This window comes from Lepisma saccharinum, chromosome 17 (assembly GCF_977018435.1).
Source record: "Lepisma saccharinum chromosome 17, izLepSacc3.1, whole genome shotgun sequence".
Taxonomy (NCBI): Eukaryota; Metazoa; Arthropoda; class Insecta; order Zygentoma; family Lepismatidae; genus Lepisma; species Lepisma saccharinum.
Genome location: NC_139245.1, coordinates 45,679,406 through 45,694,471, shown reverse-complemented (window position 1 = coordinate 45,694,471; position 15,066 = coordinate 45,679,406). Strand labels below are relative to the sequence as shown.

At 40.3% G+C, this 15,066-nt stretch overlaps 1 protein-coding gene across 3 annotated transcripts in view; it reads right to left on the bottom strand.

Annotated features, from left to right (window-relative positions):
* Nucleotides 1–15,066, bottom strand: part of alpha-Catr (alpha-catenin related) — a 717,773-nt gene that overhangs the window by 219,845 nt on the left and 482,862 nt on the right. For all 3 annotated transcript variants that reach the window (XM_083139397.1, XM_083139399.1, XM_083139398.1), the window contains exon 2: nucleotides 12,577–12,766. In XM_083139397.1, coding sequence (XP_082995523.1) covers nucleotides 12,577–12,766 — 190 coding nt within the window. The remainder of the gene's footprint in view (nucleotides 1–12,576; nucleotides 12,767–15,066) is intronic.

Below are 15,066 nucleotides of genomic sequence, written 5' to 3'. Positions count from 1 at the left end.
GATTTAGTATCACATCAATATTGATTGATTGATTGATTTGTTGTTTTAAGTCCACTTTATGCACAGAAAGGCTAATCGGGACTGGACCTACAGTTTGAAGTGGGATCCGAACCACTTGTGCCTCCACCGGGTGATTGATTGATTAAGCTGATGTTTTAAGTCCACTTTATGCACATAAAGGCTAATCGGGACTGTACATACAGTTTAAATTGGTATCCGAAGCCTCCACCGGGTATCGAACCCGGGACCCATTGATTAAAAGCTGACGACGCTACCCACTGCGCCATAGGTGAGGCCCATAGAATCATCATTCCTACAATAAACCACAAAAATAAAAACAAGCAAATAATCCATAGATATATTCATTCTGTTTTCTTCCTCATTCTGTGTGATTTTAGGGAATGGTGCATAAGCATTGTATTGTGACCCCCGTTGCTTTACTTTAATTCGGCCCTGGATTACTTCCCTTCATTCATCCAATTTCTGGCCTCCCCGATGGCGCAGTGGTAGCGTTGTTGCCTTGTAATCAAGGAGTCCAGGGTTCGAAAGTGGTTCGGGTCCTACTTTAAACTGTAGGTCCAGTCCCGATTTACCTTACTGTGCATAAAGTGGACCTAAAACAACAAATCAACAACAACAATCATTCAATCTCTCTCCTTTCACACCTCTCCCCGGGTGTCTCGAGAGCAAATTATCAGTAACGCCGGAATTTGGAAAGGGGCGGTCATACATAACATTTATATTTGTCCCTAGGTCCCTACAAGTACAGAAAGTGAATAAACGGCAGTTTAGTTCAGGGAGTTAATTCAGCAAATCCGAACATTATCTTGGAGGACTACATGGGTTTATTAAACGATGTTTCTGTTTACAAATTTACAAAGCGTTTCCATAGGTGCATTGATCATATTCACAAAATTTCATTAAATCAACAAAACGTACCTATGGCCTTACCATTGCTACTTCCATTAACACAGAGTTAGCCTATCTCTGCGACCTACCCTCGACTTAAATGATATTCCGGCCAGTAACGCAACCTTCTAGCAATACTAGTATAGGGAGCGTTTTATTTGACTTTCCTTACGCAACATTCTTATTCCAGCCCGCTAGGCACTATAATGCGACTCGGAAATATGTAAGCAAATCTTTGCTAATGGGAAACTTGGGGATTTCAAACAGGGGTTGGCTTTAACAAATGCTAGATTTATTTTCCATCAGCCAGTCTAGCCACCATAAGTGGACTAAACTCTCGAAGGAAGGAGAGACGAGGGCTATCCCCTGGTTAGCGGTTGTAGTCGGACTTCCTCGTCGTTGTAAAAGTGGTAAAAGTCTGTTTTCCCTGTTACGCCCAATCAGCCTCTTTTATAGTCGGGGTGGAAGTCCGTGGAAGTTCACCCCGTAGAACTGGAATTTTCCACGGCAACGGTCTTTTTTGAAAGACAGCTCCCCAACTGGGAAACTAAGTATAAGGGAAACTAATATGCTGAAATGCACAATTCCGTAAGTACATACGCGTACATGCAATAACATATAAAAATACACATATGAAACAATTAACCCTTCTAGTGTTGTCCACGGGACGAGACGGGACAGGCTTTTAAAAATTCGAGACGAGACGAGATTGACCATGTGTCATGAGACAAACGAATATTTTCGAGACGAGACAGCATTTCCACGAGACTTCCACGAGACGAGACAGGCCAAAGTCTCGTCTCGTGGGCAACACTAAACCCTTCACCTTGCACCTGGCCAGTTATTAATTAATACAATATCAATAAACCAGTAAATATCAAAATCCGATCTTTACAGCATTACCAAGCAAATTGTCCATCTCAATGTTTATTATCTTTCTTTTACATAGTGAGAGCTTCAAGAAAACACGTAGGTTCCAAGATAAAAATTAATGAAAATATGCCATGGACAATTTGCTGAGCAATACTTGTGCATTCCAGTGTACTTTGCTTATTCGTGCTTTTTGTTACAATTCTTGAACATCAGATTGGGGAAAACAGAATGAATGAGCGTGGTGATGGTCAGTTTGGCTACTGGCACGTTTGGCGTTGGCTGTACAACAAGACGCATATGGAAGCCAAATTAATTCTACAGAACAACGGGCTACACAACATATTTTTTCTTCTTCACAACGTAATTATGCATCATTAAAACACATGGCTCAATCGTAACACTGGGAATGGTTCAAGTTGACGAACAAAACTACGAGAAAAGTGTCCACCGAGGAAAGCTTTTGCGAAGTCAGCTTTCACTCTCATACGTGAAAGGGTGGTGCAAGTGATTGAGAATCTAGCCCAGAAGAGGAATCGTTACGTCCGTGTTTGATTTCATTTGGAGCGATTATTTCCTTCCGACCTTCGGAAGAACTCGCAGCGGCAGGTCGTTACTGCTCGGCACAATCTCCACGATTGGGAAATGGGCTTCATCTTTCTCCGCGACGCGGAAGACCGCGATAAGAACGGCGAAGGCGTCGTGGCGACGATTCCGACGCCTCGAAGCGGCCCGTTTGAGGAGTTTACGTCCGGGGCCGCCCACCATAATGCATTTAAGGGCTCGCTCTAAAGAAGAAACTACACGCCAACTTAAGTGATGAAACTCGAGACGGTTCGCACTCTGGTGCACATTAGTGGATATGCCGAAAAGGGTTTGGGGGAGCTAGGACGCATAATCGCGCGAGGGCTTATATAATGAGGACTTTTAGAGGGGTCGTTCCCGCAAATAAGATTCGGGAATATTGTAGAGCATGAACAGCCCACTGTGTATGTTTCAACTCCAAGCGCCAAGTCATGGCATTTATTTGGGTGGGTACGAGAATGGAAGAAATTAGGGTTGGTTTCGAATTTGAATTTGAACCGACTTCATGCGCGAAGAAGCTAATCGGTTGATTTGCTTTATTTTACTTCTCTTTTTGGGCCACTTTTGGCTAATTTGCGAAGATTCAGATGAGTGATGATATGATGATATTGATGAATGGACATTCGCAAACATACATGTCCAGGCCGGGATTCGAACCCGGGACACCTGGCGTCGTAGGGTGATGTGCTAACCACTCCGCCACGGGGCCGGCAAGAGGCTAATCGGGACCGAGCCTACAGTTCAAAGTGAGATTCGAACCACTGTGCAATATGCCTCCGACGGATATCGAACCGGGACCTTCTGATTACAAGGTGACGTTAATTACCACAACGCCTTCTGGAAAGCCCTCGAGACGAGATTTCAGTGTCTCGGTCTGGTGCTGGTCTCGGTCACCAAGGGCATATCTCCTGCTCGTCTCTAAATTATAAAGTACAATCAATGGGTGTCAAGGGTGAACACTTTCAGGGTATAGAGGACATTAAGGTTTTTCTTAAAGTCTTTCTGCTTGACGCCTAATTTCAACGTTACGGACCATTGAAAAACTGAACTGGAGCAGGAAACAGGAATTTATTAAATAAAAAAAGTTAGGTTCAGTTGATATTAAATGGAGGAACCGCCGAAAAAATGCCCTCATCAACCCGCATACATTCGGAGGTATGCGCTATTGTTTATCGGATTCCTCCGTTTATCTTTGTTCTTTATCCTTTATTTCTAATTTCCATTTTTATATATGATGGTATGATTTAATGTCATAGCAGAACAAAGACCAATGATTATTCGGTGTCCAGAATAACCATTGGTTTACATAGAAAAGTGTTAGTAGGGTAAAAATGTACATTAAACCGAGGCTAAAGCTTGGAAGTGTTACGTCTACATATTAATCTTTAGATCTTAAAGTTAGAGAGAATAGGTTATTAGTAAAAGAAAGGTATAAACGAGATGCGATAAAAGAGTTATTAGGTTATGGACTTAAGATTCACAAAGTTATTAATTGGGTGTGGTAGGACATTTATAAGCCTCTATTAGTTGTTAATTTATAAATATAAAAGGGAAACAGAAATACAATCTATAACTTTAAATAACATTTCAGTGTAGTCACTTGATGCGTCTCCAATTGATTTTTGTGCCTTTGGACTGCTGAAATGACCGTTGGGAAAAGTGCGTCCACGTCTGGATGATGGAAAGTCTGTAAGAACAAGTAACAAGTGCCGAGGAATTGAAGGGACACTAAATTGAGCATGACTGGTGGAGACATGGCATTAGAAAGATGAAATTCAACTGGAAATAGTTATCAGAGATCGAAAACAACTTCCATATTCTTCAATACTTTCTATTGAGAGTTTAGCACATACGGACCATCTAGAACTTAAAGTTTTTTCATCCCGTGAGCGTCTGTGTGAATTGTGTTTGGTATGTTTGATTGACCAATATTGACTGACTGAATTAGATACGATAGAAGTAATAACAATCAAGAACACCAATTTCGGGAGAGAAAAATAGACTATAATTCCAGGTTTTGTGACTAGTGTCAGGTTAATCTGTGGTTTGCGACCAATAGGGATTATGTGCAGCCTTGATGGGTGGGAGAACCGCGATTTTATAGGCGGAGAGACAGGGGGGGAAAAGACACTTAAGTAACATAAAATGTAGCTTGGCGACAATAGCAGTCTAGAATTTTGTCTTGTGTCTCTGACGCTTCTCCCTTGTCAGTCGAAGTTGAAAAAAGCCTTTTCGAGGTACAAAGGTCTATTGGCTAACAGTAAGCTGTCATTTACATTTGAAAATTTGCCAAAAGAAGTTGTTGAATATTCCAACTTCTTGAGTGGCAGTTTCCAGCAAGTTTCGCAAACTTTGGCTACTTGGCTGCATTCCACCATGTTACGAAATTCGCTCGGTTATTGTACGCTCAGTGGGTGAGAAAAGAAACGTGACGACATGTATAGCACTTTTTTTTTTAATATATTACACAACACTACCTACAAACACGCAACAATGCAACTTAACTTTCTTAAGAACCAAGCAATTATCGTAAAAATGCTCGCCATGCCCTTTGCTTTTGAGTTGTTTGTTTCACTTCGATTTTCTGCAAATTTGGGCTAATTACGAAATTCAGGATGAATGGTGATTAAGATGGAAGAGATGAAGGGACAATCACAAACACATAGCGACATACAACAAAGTTCCAAAGAGGGTTATACTGATCTCGGATCCAGACGCCAGAGACTCGTTAGTCTGCAAAATGCAGTCCAGGGTGTACTAGATGGAAGTGAAGTTGACATTTGGGTGTCTCAAGAAAAGGTCACCCCTTTACACCACAGCTTACCATATATTTGGAAATCTTGGAAGTAGCTTTACATGCGCGCGTGTGTAGTGTGTCTGGCATGTTTGATTGATTGTATCAGGCTATTTTTATCGCTTTTCTGCCACATTGGCTAATCGTGACGATGAGCATGAGTAGCGAAATGATGAAATTGAAGGTAAGGTCACAAAGAACGCCCAAATCGGGATTCGAACCCGGAACCCTTGGTATCGTAACGTTCCGTGCTAACCACTCCGCCACGGAGGTTTGCTGTATAGCATATTTGTGGAAAGTTTAGTTCATATGTGCATATCTATTTTGCATATACCGCATTTGACGGTGAATAAGACGCACCGCAACCCCTTTCTCGTACACATTATTAAGAAAAATCCTTATCACTGAATTTATAATTAATTTACAGTATTTAAAATACAAAGTAATATGTAGGTCAACTTTAAACAAATAACTTGCCTAATCTAACTAGGAAAGAATATAGTTTAATCTTCTTCGTCACAATGCAAGGAAATCGTCTAACTCGGAACAGAGAAAATTTCCATAAATGAATTTAATCAAAAACTGAGTATCGGTATGTAAGTCGCAGACCTATTTTTAAACGGAAAAGGAGTGTACTTATACGCCGGCAAATACGGTATATCACAATAAACTATTTTGCACATTTATGAAAATTGAGCAAATAAATATGTGAAAAAATCCAATAAATCACCAGGGATAACAGTCGGTCACGTACAGACCTACAGCTGTGTTGCTGAATCATTATTTTACCTGGAACACTCGATTGGCAGACACGACCGTGTACCTTTCGAACGTCAACATACTGAAGTCGTGGACTATGGAATAAGCTCTAAAATATGAACATTGGCCTCGCAAGCCCCGATTCAATTATTGACGCAAACCCTCCCTCCCTCTATCAACAGATCGTTGCCGTGACTTCGCTTACAGAACCAAACAAATATTGTCAGTTACACCGAGTTTTCCGTATGGGAACCAAATTATGGCTTGACATGTAACACCGGAGCAAGGACGATCGATTTATCGCGTGAGCCGAGCAGGGCACGGAACAGAAGTTGGCTGCTCGGGGAGGTTTTTGCACATCTTGCCGTGCGGTGACTAAGAGATGGGATCGAGACGAGACTTGGGAGGGTCTCGCTCTCGGATTGCAAATGCTCGTTTAGATTTATAGACATCAGTTTTGTCCTCGTCTCGAGTTGTCTCGTACAACGCGTGGCCGCACACACTCTCGCAGTGTATATAGGTCAGGAAGGCAAACAACTTTCCCAACTAAGTTTCTGTGTTTGACGTTCCCGGTTTCGATGCTACGGGAATTTATCCTGAATACTCGTGTATGCTACCACGCAGCACTAATAATTACGTAAACATCAGCCAGGTATGCAAAGTAAATTTGGTTTGTTTCTTTGAGTTTGGTTTTTATGTCCACTTTAAGGACGGATAGGCTAATCGGGACTGAACCTACAGTTTAAAGAGGGATCCGAACCAGGGAGTAAATTTGGAACTACTTCCATCAACGCTCATGTTATCCCCTTTTACTTGTCGAATATCTGTTAAACTACGCCTTCAATAGAGAAATGGTTTCTATAATAGTTCTCTATTATTGACCTTCAAAATACGTTAAAAACGCACGCCTACTAAAGCATTCATAATGACATTCGCTCTCCCCATTTGTGTCAATTAACTTTTATTCTAAACATATCTTTCTAAAACGCTTCGTTTGTGAGATATTTCGCATTATCAACTTAAATAGCACACCCTGTATATTCCTAGCCAGATAGGGCCTCACCGATTACTTATCCGTAATGCCGTCTCCTTGTAATCAAAGGGTTCTGGGTTCAATTTACGGTGGCGGCACATAGTGGTTCGGATTCCACCTTAAACTGTAGATTCAGTCCCGATTAGCCTATCTTGGCACAAATTGGACTTAAACGAACTTAAAACTACTAGCCACATCCCCCCGTTCAATCACGTTTTACTAACAGCCCTCTTGCGGTTTGTTTCAGTTTAGGTCTACTTCATGCAGCGATAGGCTAATCGGGACTGATCCTACAGTTTAAAGTGGAATACAAAGCATCATGTGCCTCCTCCGAGTATCGGCCACGAATTTATACATACAATCATAAATGTAATGTAATTATTTCATGGATAATGTATTGTTTTGTACAAGTTCACAACGTTACTCCTACGCCATCGGGGAGGAGCTGCAAAGATCTGAGAACGGAGTCAAATCCACTCGAGGCAGACGTCTGGTGTAAGAAATTCAATATTCATTTGTTTCACTCCCTTTGTAATCGTATCTGAAATAACGTAAACTTAGTTTTGAATAGAGTTGAACCTGAGTTATACGTATGCCAAGGTGAAGAGAAAATAATATATATAACAGAGAATTACTTACAAATCAGATTTAGATATCCTTTCTTATCATTATTAAAATACTGTAATTGTATCTACTATTTTAAGAAACAAAATTACGTAATAACAGGTTATTTCTGTCATAAAGTGGTAAATTAACAAATCTAAAAGTTTTATCCTTTAATACACTACATTTGCCACTTTATTAGTGAACACTTTGATACTGAAATACTACAGTAGACACTATAGTTATAGTTTTGCTGCCGAATTTTTAAGAAAATCATCTAAAATAGCATTTATTTAACTAATGACTGTGCAAAGTGTGGTGTAAGCGATGCCTAAATATGAAGCTATTTCAGTTTTAGTTTTATGTGGATTAGCGTCTAATTCCCATATAAATTTTACTTTCTGGTCAAGGGTGTAACTTTTCCTCCTTTTGTTCTCCATGGCCGACAAGTAGCAACTGAAAACTGCCACCTTCTGTGACATTGTTGTAGCCGGGTTACGTAAAATTAACTTTTCTCGTTAATTAGTGCGTATAACACCGAATTACGTATAAATGCATTACGTACAAATAAGGTTAAATTAACACGTTTTAAATTATGTCCTGTTGGAAAATACAATAATATCTTCTCTCTATATATAAAAATGGATGTATGTGTGTATGTGTGTGTGTGTGTGTGTGTTTCTTCAGCAATAACTCTCGAACGCCTGGAGACACCCCTGGTACCCTTAGCGGTGGCGTGGAAAGGGGTGACGTAAAAATAATCGAGAACCACCGATATTAAGTTCAGCACAAACAGGTATCCGTGACTGTATGCAATCCGCACAACTCTGGTGTTTCTCGGGTTGTCTAACATTCAGGGTGTGTTGCGAATGGAATCCACAGTTTTCGTGACACTCCAAATGCGGTTCAACTCCAAGTTCATCACCTATCGGCATGGGGGGGGGCGGTGAGAGGGGGTGAAAAATAATATGCTACAAATGACCTAGATTAGTGTCGAATCCATAGTTTTCGGAGTCGCTAAGCTAATTGGTGACATTCACAATCACATTTAATATTAGTTACATTTTACACTATAGGTAGAATTCATTATTTTCCTGTCTAGTACAGGATTGGGATAAATAAATACCCGGGCAACGCCGGGCAATCAGCTAGTTTACTCTTAAAAGAGAATTACGCAGAACTGAGTTACGTATAAAGCAGTCTCAACTGTAGACCCCAGACCAGAAATGTTTTCACAGATTGAATTGCGAATTGTCCTCACAGATGAGAAACTTAGAATAAAATAAAATTCAGCTGCGATTCATGAAAGGAAACCAAAAGCAAGAAAAAAGAAGCCGGTTTCCTGAAAATGAAAAAGCGGATCTGCAATCCGCTGACGTGAGACCTCGCTGGCCGTGCCTGAAAAATTTCCACCCGGAAGATATCTTGAGCGCCCAAGGGAGGAGCAGGAGTCACCGGGGGGGGGGGGGCTGTTGACGCGGGAGAGAGATCATATACATCACCGCGGAGGGCGACCTGTTGAATCGCCTACAGAGGAAGAGGGAGGCGAGAATTCTTACCATCTTTTCTTCATAAGGACGGTCGCCACTTTGTAACTGAGCTATTTCAAAGGTAGCCGGACAATTGCGATGAACACAGTCAGAACTGAAAGGGCGGGTGGACAATTGAGATGACGTTCTACATCTTCTATCAAATTGAAGGGTGACTTAACACCCCGTACAATACCTCGTACAAGAGAATTGATATTTTCGGATAGAACACCGATTCCTCTCACATTTTCTTCAGGCTTGAGACTGCATTGCAACCTCTTTGGCGTGTTTAAAATGGTTATTCCACACATGGTCAGTCATAACTATTGCCTGATACTTGTATTTTTGTTATTATTTTTTCTCTCTTCTTTTATTTCTCGTCAGCAAGGTAGTGCTTCGTCAAACTTGGCTGGAATTTGGTTCAATCAAGATTTTGAACATGGGCAAGAGCCAACAGACACCTTTTGAAGTCACCCGTCCGTTTCCTCATATGTGCATATATACTTTACAACTCTCTCGTCGATTTTAATGTCACGCTTTTTCCTTTTCTGACCTTTTAGATTAAGTTCCGTCCGCATGTAATGGATGTTGGTGTCTTCTGCTTGGCTCCTGAAGCAGGCCAGAACATGATGAATGTTTGGATGCGGTCTTCCAAGCAACCTATTTATTTTGATGTTCCAACCTTCTACAGCATTATTAGTTCTGTGGTGCCTTTGGTTAGGTTAGATCAGGTCCTGATCGTAGCAATTGTCCGTGATTGTGGCTTCATCGCAACTGTTCTAGTTCCATTTCAAAAGCAAATTTACATCTGGTGCATAATTAGAAGGAAAAGAAATGAGAATGAATGAACAAATTAATTATTGTTTTTGGATGCGTAGGCAAATGTGGCCAATTTGCATCCTTTATAAATTACAAAGAAAAATCTGAGACCCTTACGTCAATGTTGAAAAGGGGTGCAAGGAGCCCTTTGAGAAAGGTTAGACGTGATTGGTTCTAAAGGGACTTGCACAGGACACACACAACACATTAAAAAGATATGGCTATTCTCTTTCCCGGGAGTCTCTGGAGCAAGCGAATGAAACCCAAGTCTCTAGTGTGCGATGGAATGGGATTGCGTGGTGGGGGAAAACTGCAGCTCCCAGCTTTTACAGCAGCGTGTACTGCTTCGCTCCGCCCACTGACTTCCATCTCTTTATGCGCGGCCTTGCTCCAGACATTCCCGGTATGGAGTATAGTTCAAAATCTTCCTCTGAAACAATGTAAGAGGCCCGCTCTTCTCAAAAAGCTAAAAACATGGGTTAAAACACGGGAAAAACTCATGGGAAGATTGAACCTTCGTCCGAGGAAAATAAAATCGGTCCAGTCGATGAGAATATACCGAACAATTAAAATAACATTACATACACGACACATTGGAGGGTGCAGCCTAATCGCGACGATAAGGAAGAATGATGATTCGATGATACTGATGAAGAGACACTGACGTCAATGTCCACACCAGGACTCGAACCTGCGACTATCGGTAGCAAGATCCAGGACCCAACATTCTCGGCCACCGATTCACAACGGAAAGAAAACAGGAGAAAGAAAGAAGAAAATAATCAAAATAAGAACAAAAAGGATAAAAAGAAAAATTCAGATCCGAAATGATCGAAACTCTCGAATAGACGAAAGGCCACATGGCAGTGAGTAGAATAAAGTTCAAAGGAAAATATGCTATGAATTTATCATCTCAGATTATTATTCCGGAGCTAAACTCACAATTTTAACAAAATTGTGCATTTTATGTGTACAAGTATGAGACTTGGCATGCTAATTAGCTATTTGTAGCTAACTAGCATTTCAAGAGCTGTAGGAATCGGCGGAATGCACTTTAAGCCGCCATATTGGAAAATGGCCTACACTAGTGCAATCGGGTTGCTCAAATCTGGTGTAAATAAATAATGGTGACGGGAATATGACCTTAATAACGTAAGAAACCTCTTGCGAGCCAATCTCGCATTATCTTCTAGAACGAGACAACAGGATGCAATCACTGGCGCCAACTTATATGGGCCCGAGCCCACTCGATAACTTGTCGTGTTATTATTATTACATTTGTTATCGTGATGGATTGCTTATTGAGATCGGTAAATAACAAGAGTTAAAATATAAGTAAGAATACATCGTTGGTGTGTAGTAATATCATGATGTATGGAAGGGAAGATTAATGAGATTGTTGGTGAACTTATACAGTACTGTGCAGATTTAATGCGGACAAAGAGAAAAATATACATATTTTTTTTGTTTTTACACTCTTTATGTGAGATAATCGAATAAATACGTAACAGATTTATACTAGTAGTATCAGCTAACTTTTTGATCCGTACTTGAGAATGTTTACAACAATTGCAAGGTTTGAAGCATTGTTGTTGGTGTTTCATTGTTGTCGTTGTGCAATGCCAATATTATTAACCAACAGACTTCTGTGAGAGCTTGGCTGTAGTAAACACGCTTTTGTTGGGCTCCGTGTTCCTACGAGTTTTCATTATGGATATAACACCCAGAAAACGTTCTAGAATTATTACACTGAGTGAGAACACATCCATGACTGTGCGGCAAATCGCTGAAGAGGCTGGTGTTGGGAAATCAGCGGTGTCAAAAATTATCAGAAACTACAGGGCAACTGGTAGTTTTTCTCCAAAGCGAAAAGGAAAGTGTGGTAGAAAACGCAAAACAACACCTAGAAGTGACACGTTACTGCTAAGAAACAGTAAAATTCACCCATACAAAACAAGTGTGGACCTGCAACGTGATTTGCTTTCTGCTGGGATCAGTATTGATGCATCAACTGTTCGACGTCGCTTACTTGAAGTTGGAAGAAAATCCAGGAAACCGGTTAAAAAGCAATTGTTGACAGCTAAAATGAAGACGAAACGCCTAAAATGGGCTAAGAAATACCAGAAATGTGGACAGTCGCTGATTGGAGGAAGGTAATATTCTCAGATGAGTCTCACTTTGAAGTGCACGGCTACAAAGCATCTGTTGTGCGACATTAATCTTTGTCCGCATTAATTTGCACAGTACTGTAGTTCAATTCCGGTCCAGGAAAGAAAATCAGCAAGAGTAAATGGGTTCTGGACCGTGAAAAACCTCTTTATCTGTAAAGAAATCGGTCCTGGAACCTTTTTTTTCGGATGAATTTAAATACGGTCCAGGAACCCTTTTTCCGGCTCATTTTAAATAGCGTCGAGGAACCTTTTTTTTGCGGATCAATTAAAATTTGGTTCAGGAACTTTTTTAAGGATACAATAAGCAACTTGGACCGAATTTAAATTGTGCGAGAAAAAAGATTCCGGTCCTGCAGCGGAACCCATTAGAATTTATGGGTTTCTGGGCCTTGAACAACCCTGATTTGAGCGCATCCAATATTTTGCGCCCCTGGATGCAATCCGAGGAAGACCTCCTAAAAGAACACTCGCTTCACGCAAGAGTGAAAGAAAGTGGAACGTTACCTGCAGCTCTGGCCTCCTTGCAGGCCTCGTACATATCCACCTTGATCTCCGGGTTGTCATCTGCGATGGTTTCTCCGACGGTGACGAATCTTTCGACTGCGAGGTTCACAGCCTGGCCGACCCTCGCCACGGCCCGGAGGCTCCTCTCGGAGGACAGCGGCCGCTCCTTGTGGGTCACCAGCGTAGAGATCTAAAGGAGACAAAAAGGGAAACAGCTGGTATCATCTCACGTGTATATACAAACGTTACAGTATGAACAGTGTCTGCTAACTTATATTAAAGTTCAAATCACCAACCCTGAGACTTCTGTAAACAAAACCACGTGCATGCAGAAATCATAGCAAACTCATAGAAGTAAAATAATCCACACGAAAATCCAGCGTTGTTACAGGATTCATTAAGTAAGTTAAAACACGTAAGGTAAAACAACGTTCAATTTGTAGTATGGGATACGCTGCCGCAAATGACGTCTCACTTTAAACCCAATGCTCTTTCTTTTGTACTTATTGCTTCACCTTTATGATTAACTCTTTGTACCAGTAATCATTTCCCATAAATTTGGCTTCTTTCTTGTATGCGAATTGAATATACTTTACTTGCATTTTTTTTAGACAAAATGATATAACTTGGTAATGTATATTTCTTAGGTTTGATATAGATAGGAGTGTATTTGAAATTTGTTTGTAGATTTTTATGTAAATTGTATCTTATGTAAATAAAATATATAATGGGCATACACAGCCATATGCAATGCTGTAAGTCCAATAAATATATTGATGATGATGATCAAAACAAGACAAAGAAAGTTCGTAAATTTATTGCGGTTGGAAACTTTGACAAGCATCCTAATAACGATTTTTGTTCCGCCAAATATAGTGCACTTCGTAAAATAACTTGGTGGCATGGCAAGGCAAGTGTGAACATAACGATATTTTATAACATTGGTTATTTTCTAAAAATAATCATGTGAACAGCAAGGAAGTAGTGCCACTTTCAACATGTCGAGTTCTATGCGTGCGGGAAGGTGTGATACATCGAATCGGTGAGACGGTTTGTTTACAGAAGGTCTCAGGGTGGGTGATTTACACTTTAGAGAGAGATTATTGTCCTATATGCATATTTTGTTCCTGCGATCACATACCTAGCTTTCAGTACAGAAGTGGATTTCGGTGTAATACAACAATTATATGTAAATTCTAAAGTGCCTATAATTGCCTATTTAGATTGATGGTGCCTAATTCGGTATGAGGACAAAGTAGTGTCTTAAACTGTCTTTGCCTTCTCATTTTATGATTCCCTCAGAAGCAGATTCTGGGAGAGGGGCGTAAGGGGTGACCCCTTCCGAAGACAACCAAATGTCCACCTCTGTTCTACGCAGTACACCCCGGTAACTGCAATATTACAGGTCAACGAGGCTCTGGCGTCTGGATCCATGGCCAGTATAATCCATATGTGATATCAATATGTGTTTGTGATTGTCGCTTCATCTATTTCATCGCATTACCATTCATCACCATCTTCGCAATTAACCAAAAATGGCAGAAACGCGAAGTAAAGCAAATCAATTCAATCTATCAATCAAAATTCCAGGAGAAGAGGACATTGCGTCGTTTACTTTACACGACAAGAACTTAACAAAAAATATTCAACAAACGTAAGAATAAAGATTTATCGCTAGGGAGAGGAAGTTGATGACATAAAAAAAAAATAGGTATATGACCTATAGAATGACCTAAAAAATGGGAAAAAATGACCATTAAATTGTGTTAGTTTCAGGTTAAAAATTAAAATGTAAAGGAAATTAAACCAAATGCAATCTTGCTTTAAAAAAAAAAAAGGCACCAAATGATACCACATGCACATTCAATCAAAATATGCAACGAGGATTTCTAATGGAAACAACCAAATAATTTTAAAACAATTTAAGAAAGTCCTATACATTGGCGTAAAATGCATTAATTTCTCACATCTTTGTCCAGAAAAATTTCCCCGCCGGTTTCACCGTCTGGCCAGGTAATTCCAGCTTCTCATTATCTGATCTTAAATCTGAGTTTGCCCCAGACGGGCACCTGGTGGTTTCCCCCGACACACAACAAAGACTGTCACCAGTTCAGCATTTGTTTTGCTCGTAAATTGCGAGACTGCAAGATACATATAGGCCTATGTTCACCTTGGTGAAAAGACTCAAGAATATTATCAAAATGAAAGAAGTGACAAAATATGACGAAACAATAAACCGAATATTGCGAAAAATGACGTAAAAATGCCGAAAATCGAGGAAAATGACCTAAAACCTGAAAATTGGCAAAAAATGAAAAAACAAATGCACTTTAAAATTACCTTTTTTTTGGGGGTTCTAGATGAAGTGTAATATTGTGTATATTTAATGGGCATCGTGCCCGAGATGTCAGAAAAAAGATGACATTTCATCAACTTCCGCTCCCTAGTTGTCGCCCTTGACATAATCTTCAATGGCAACTAGAAAAATGT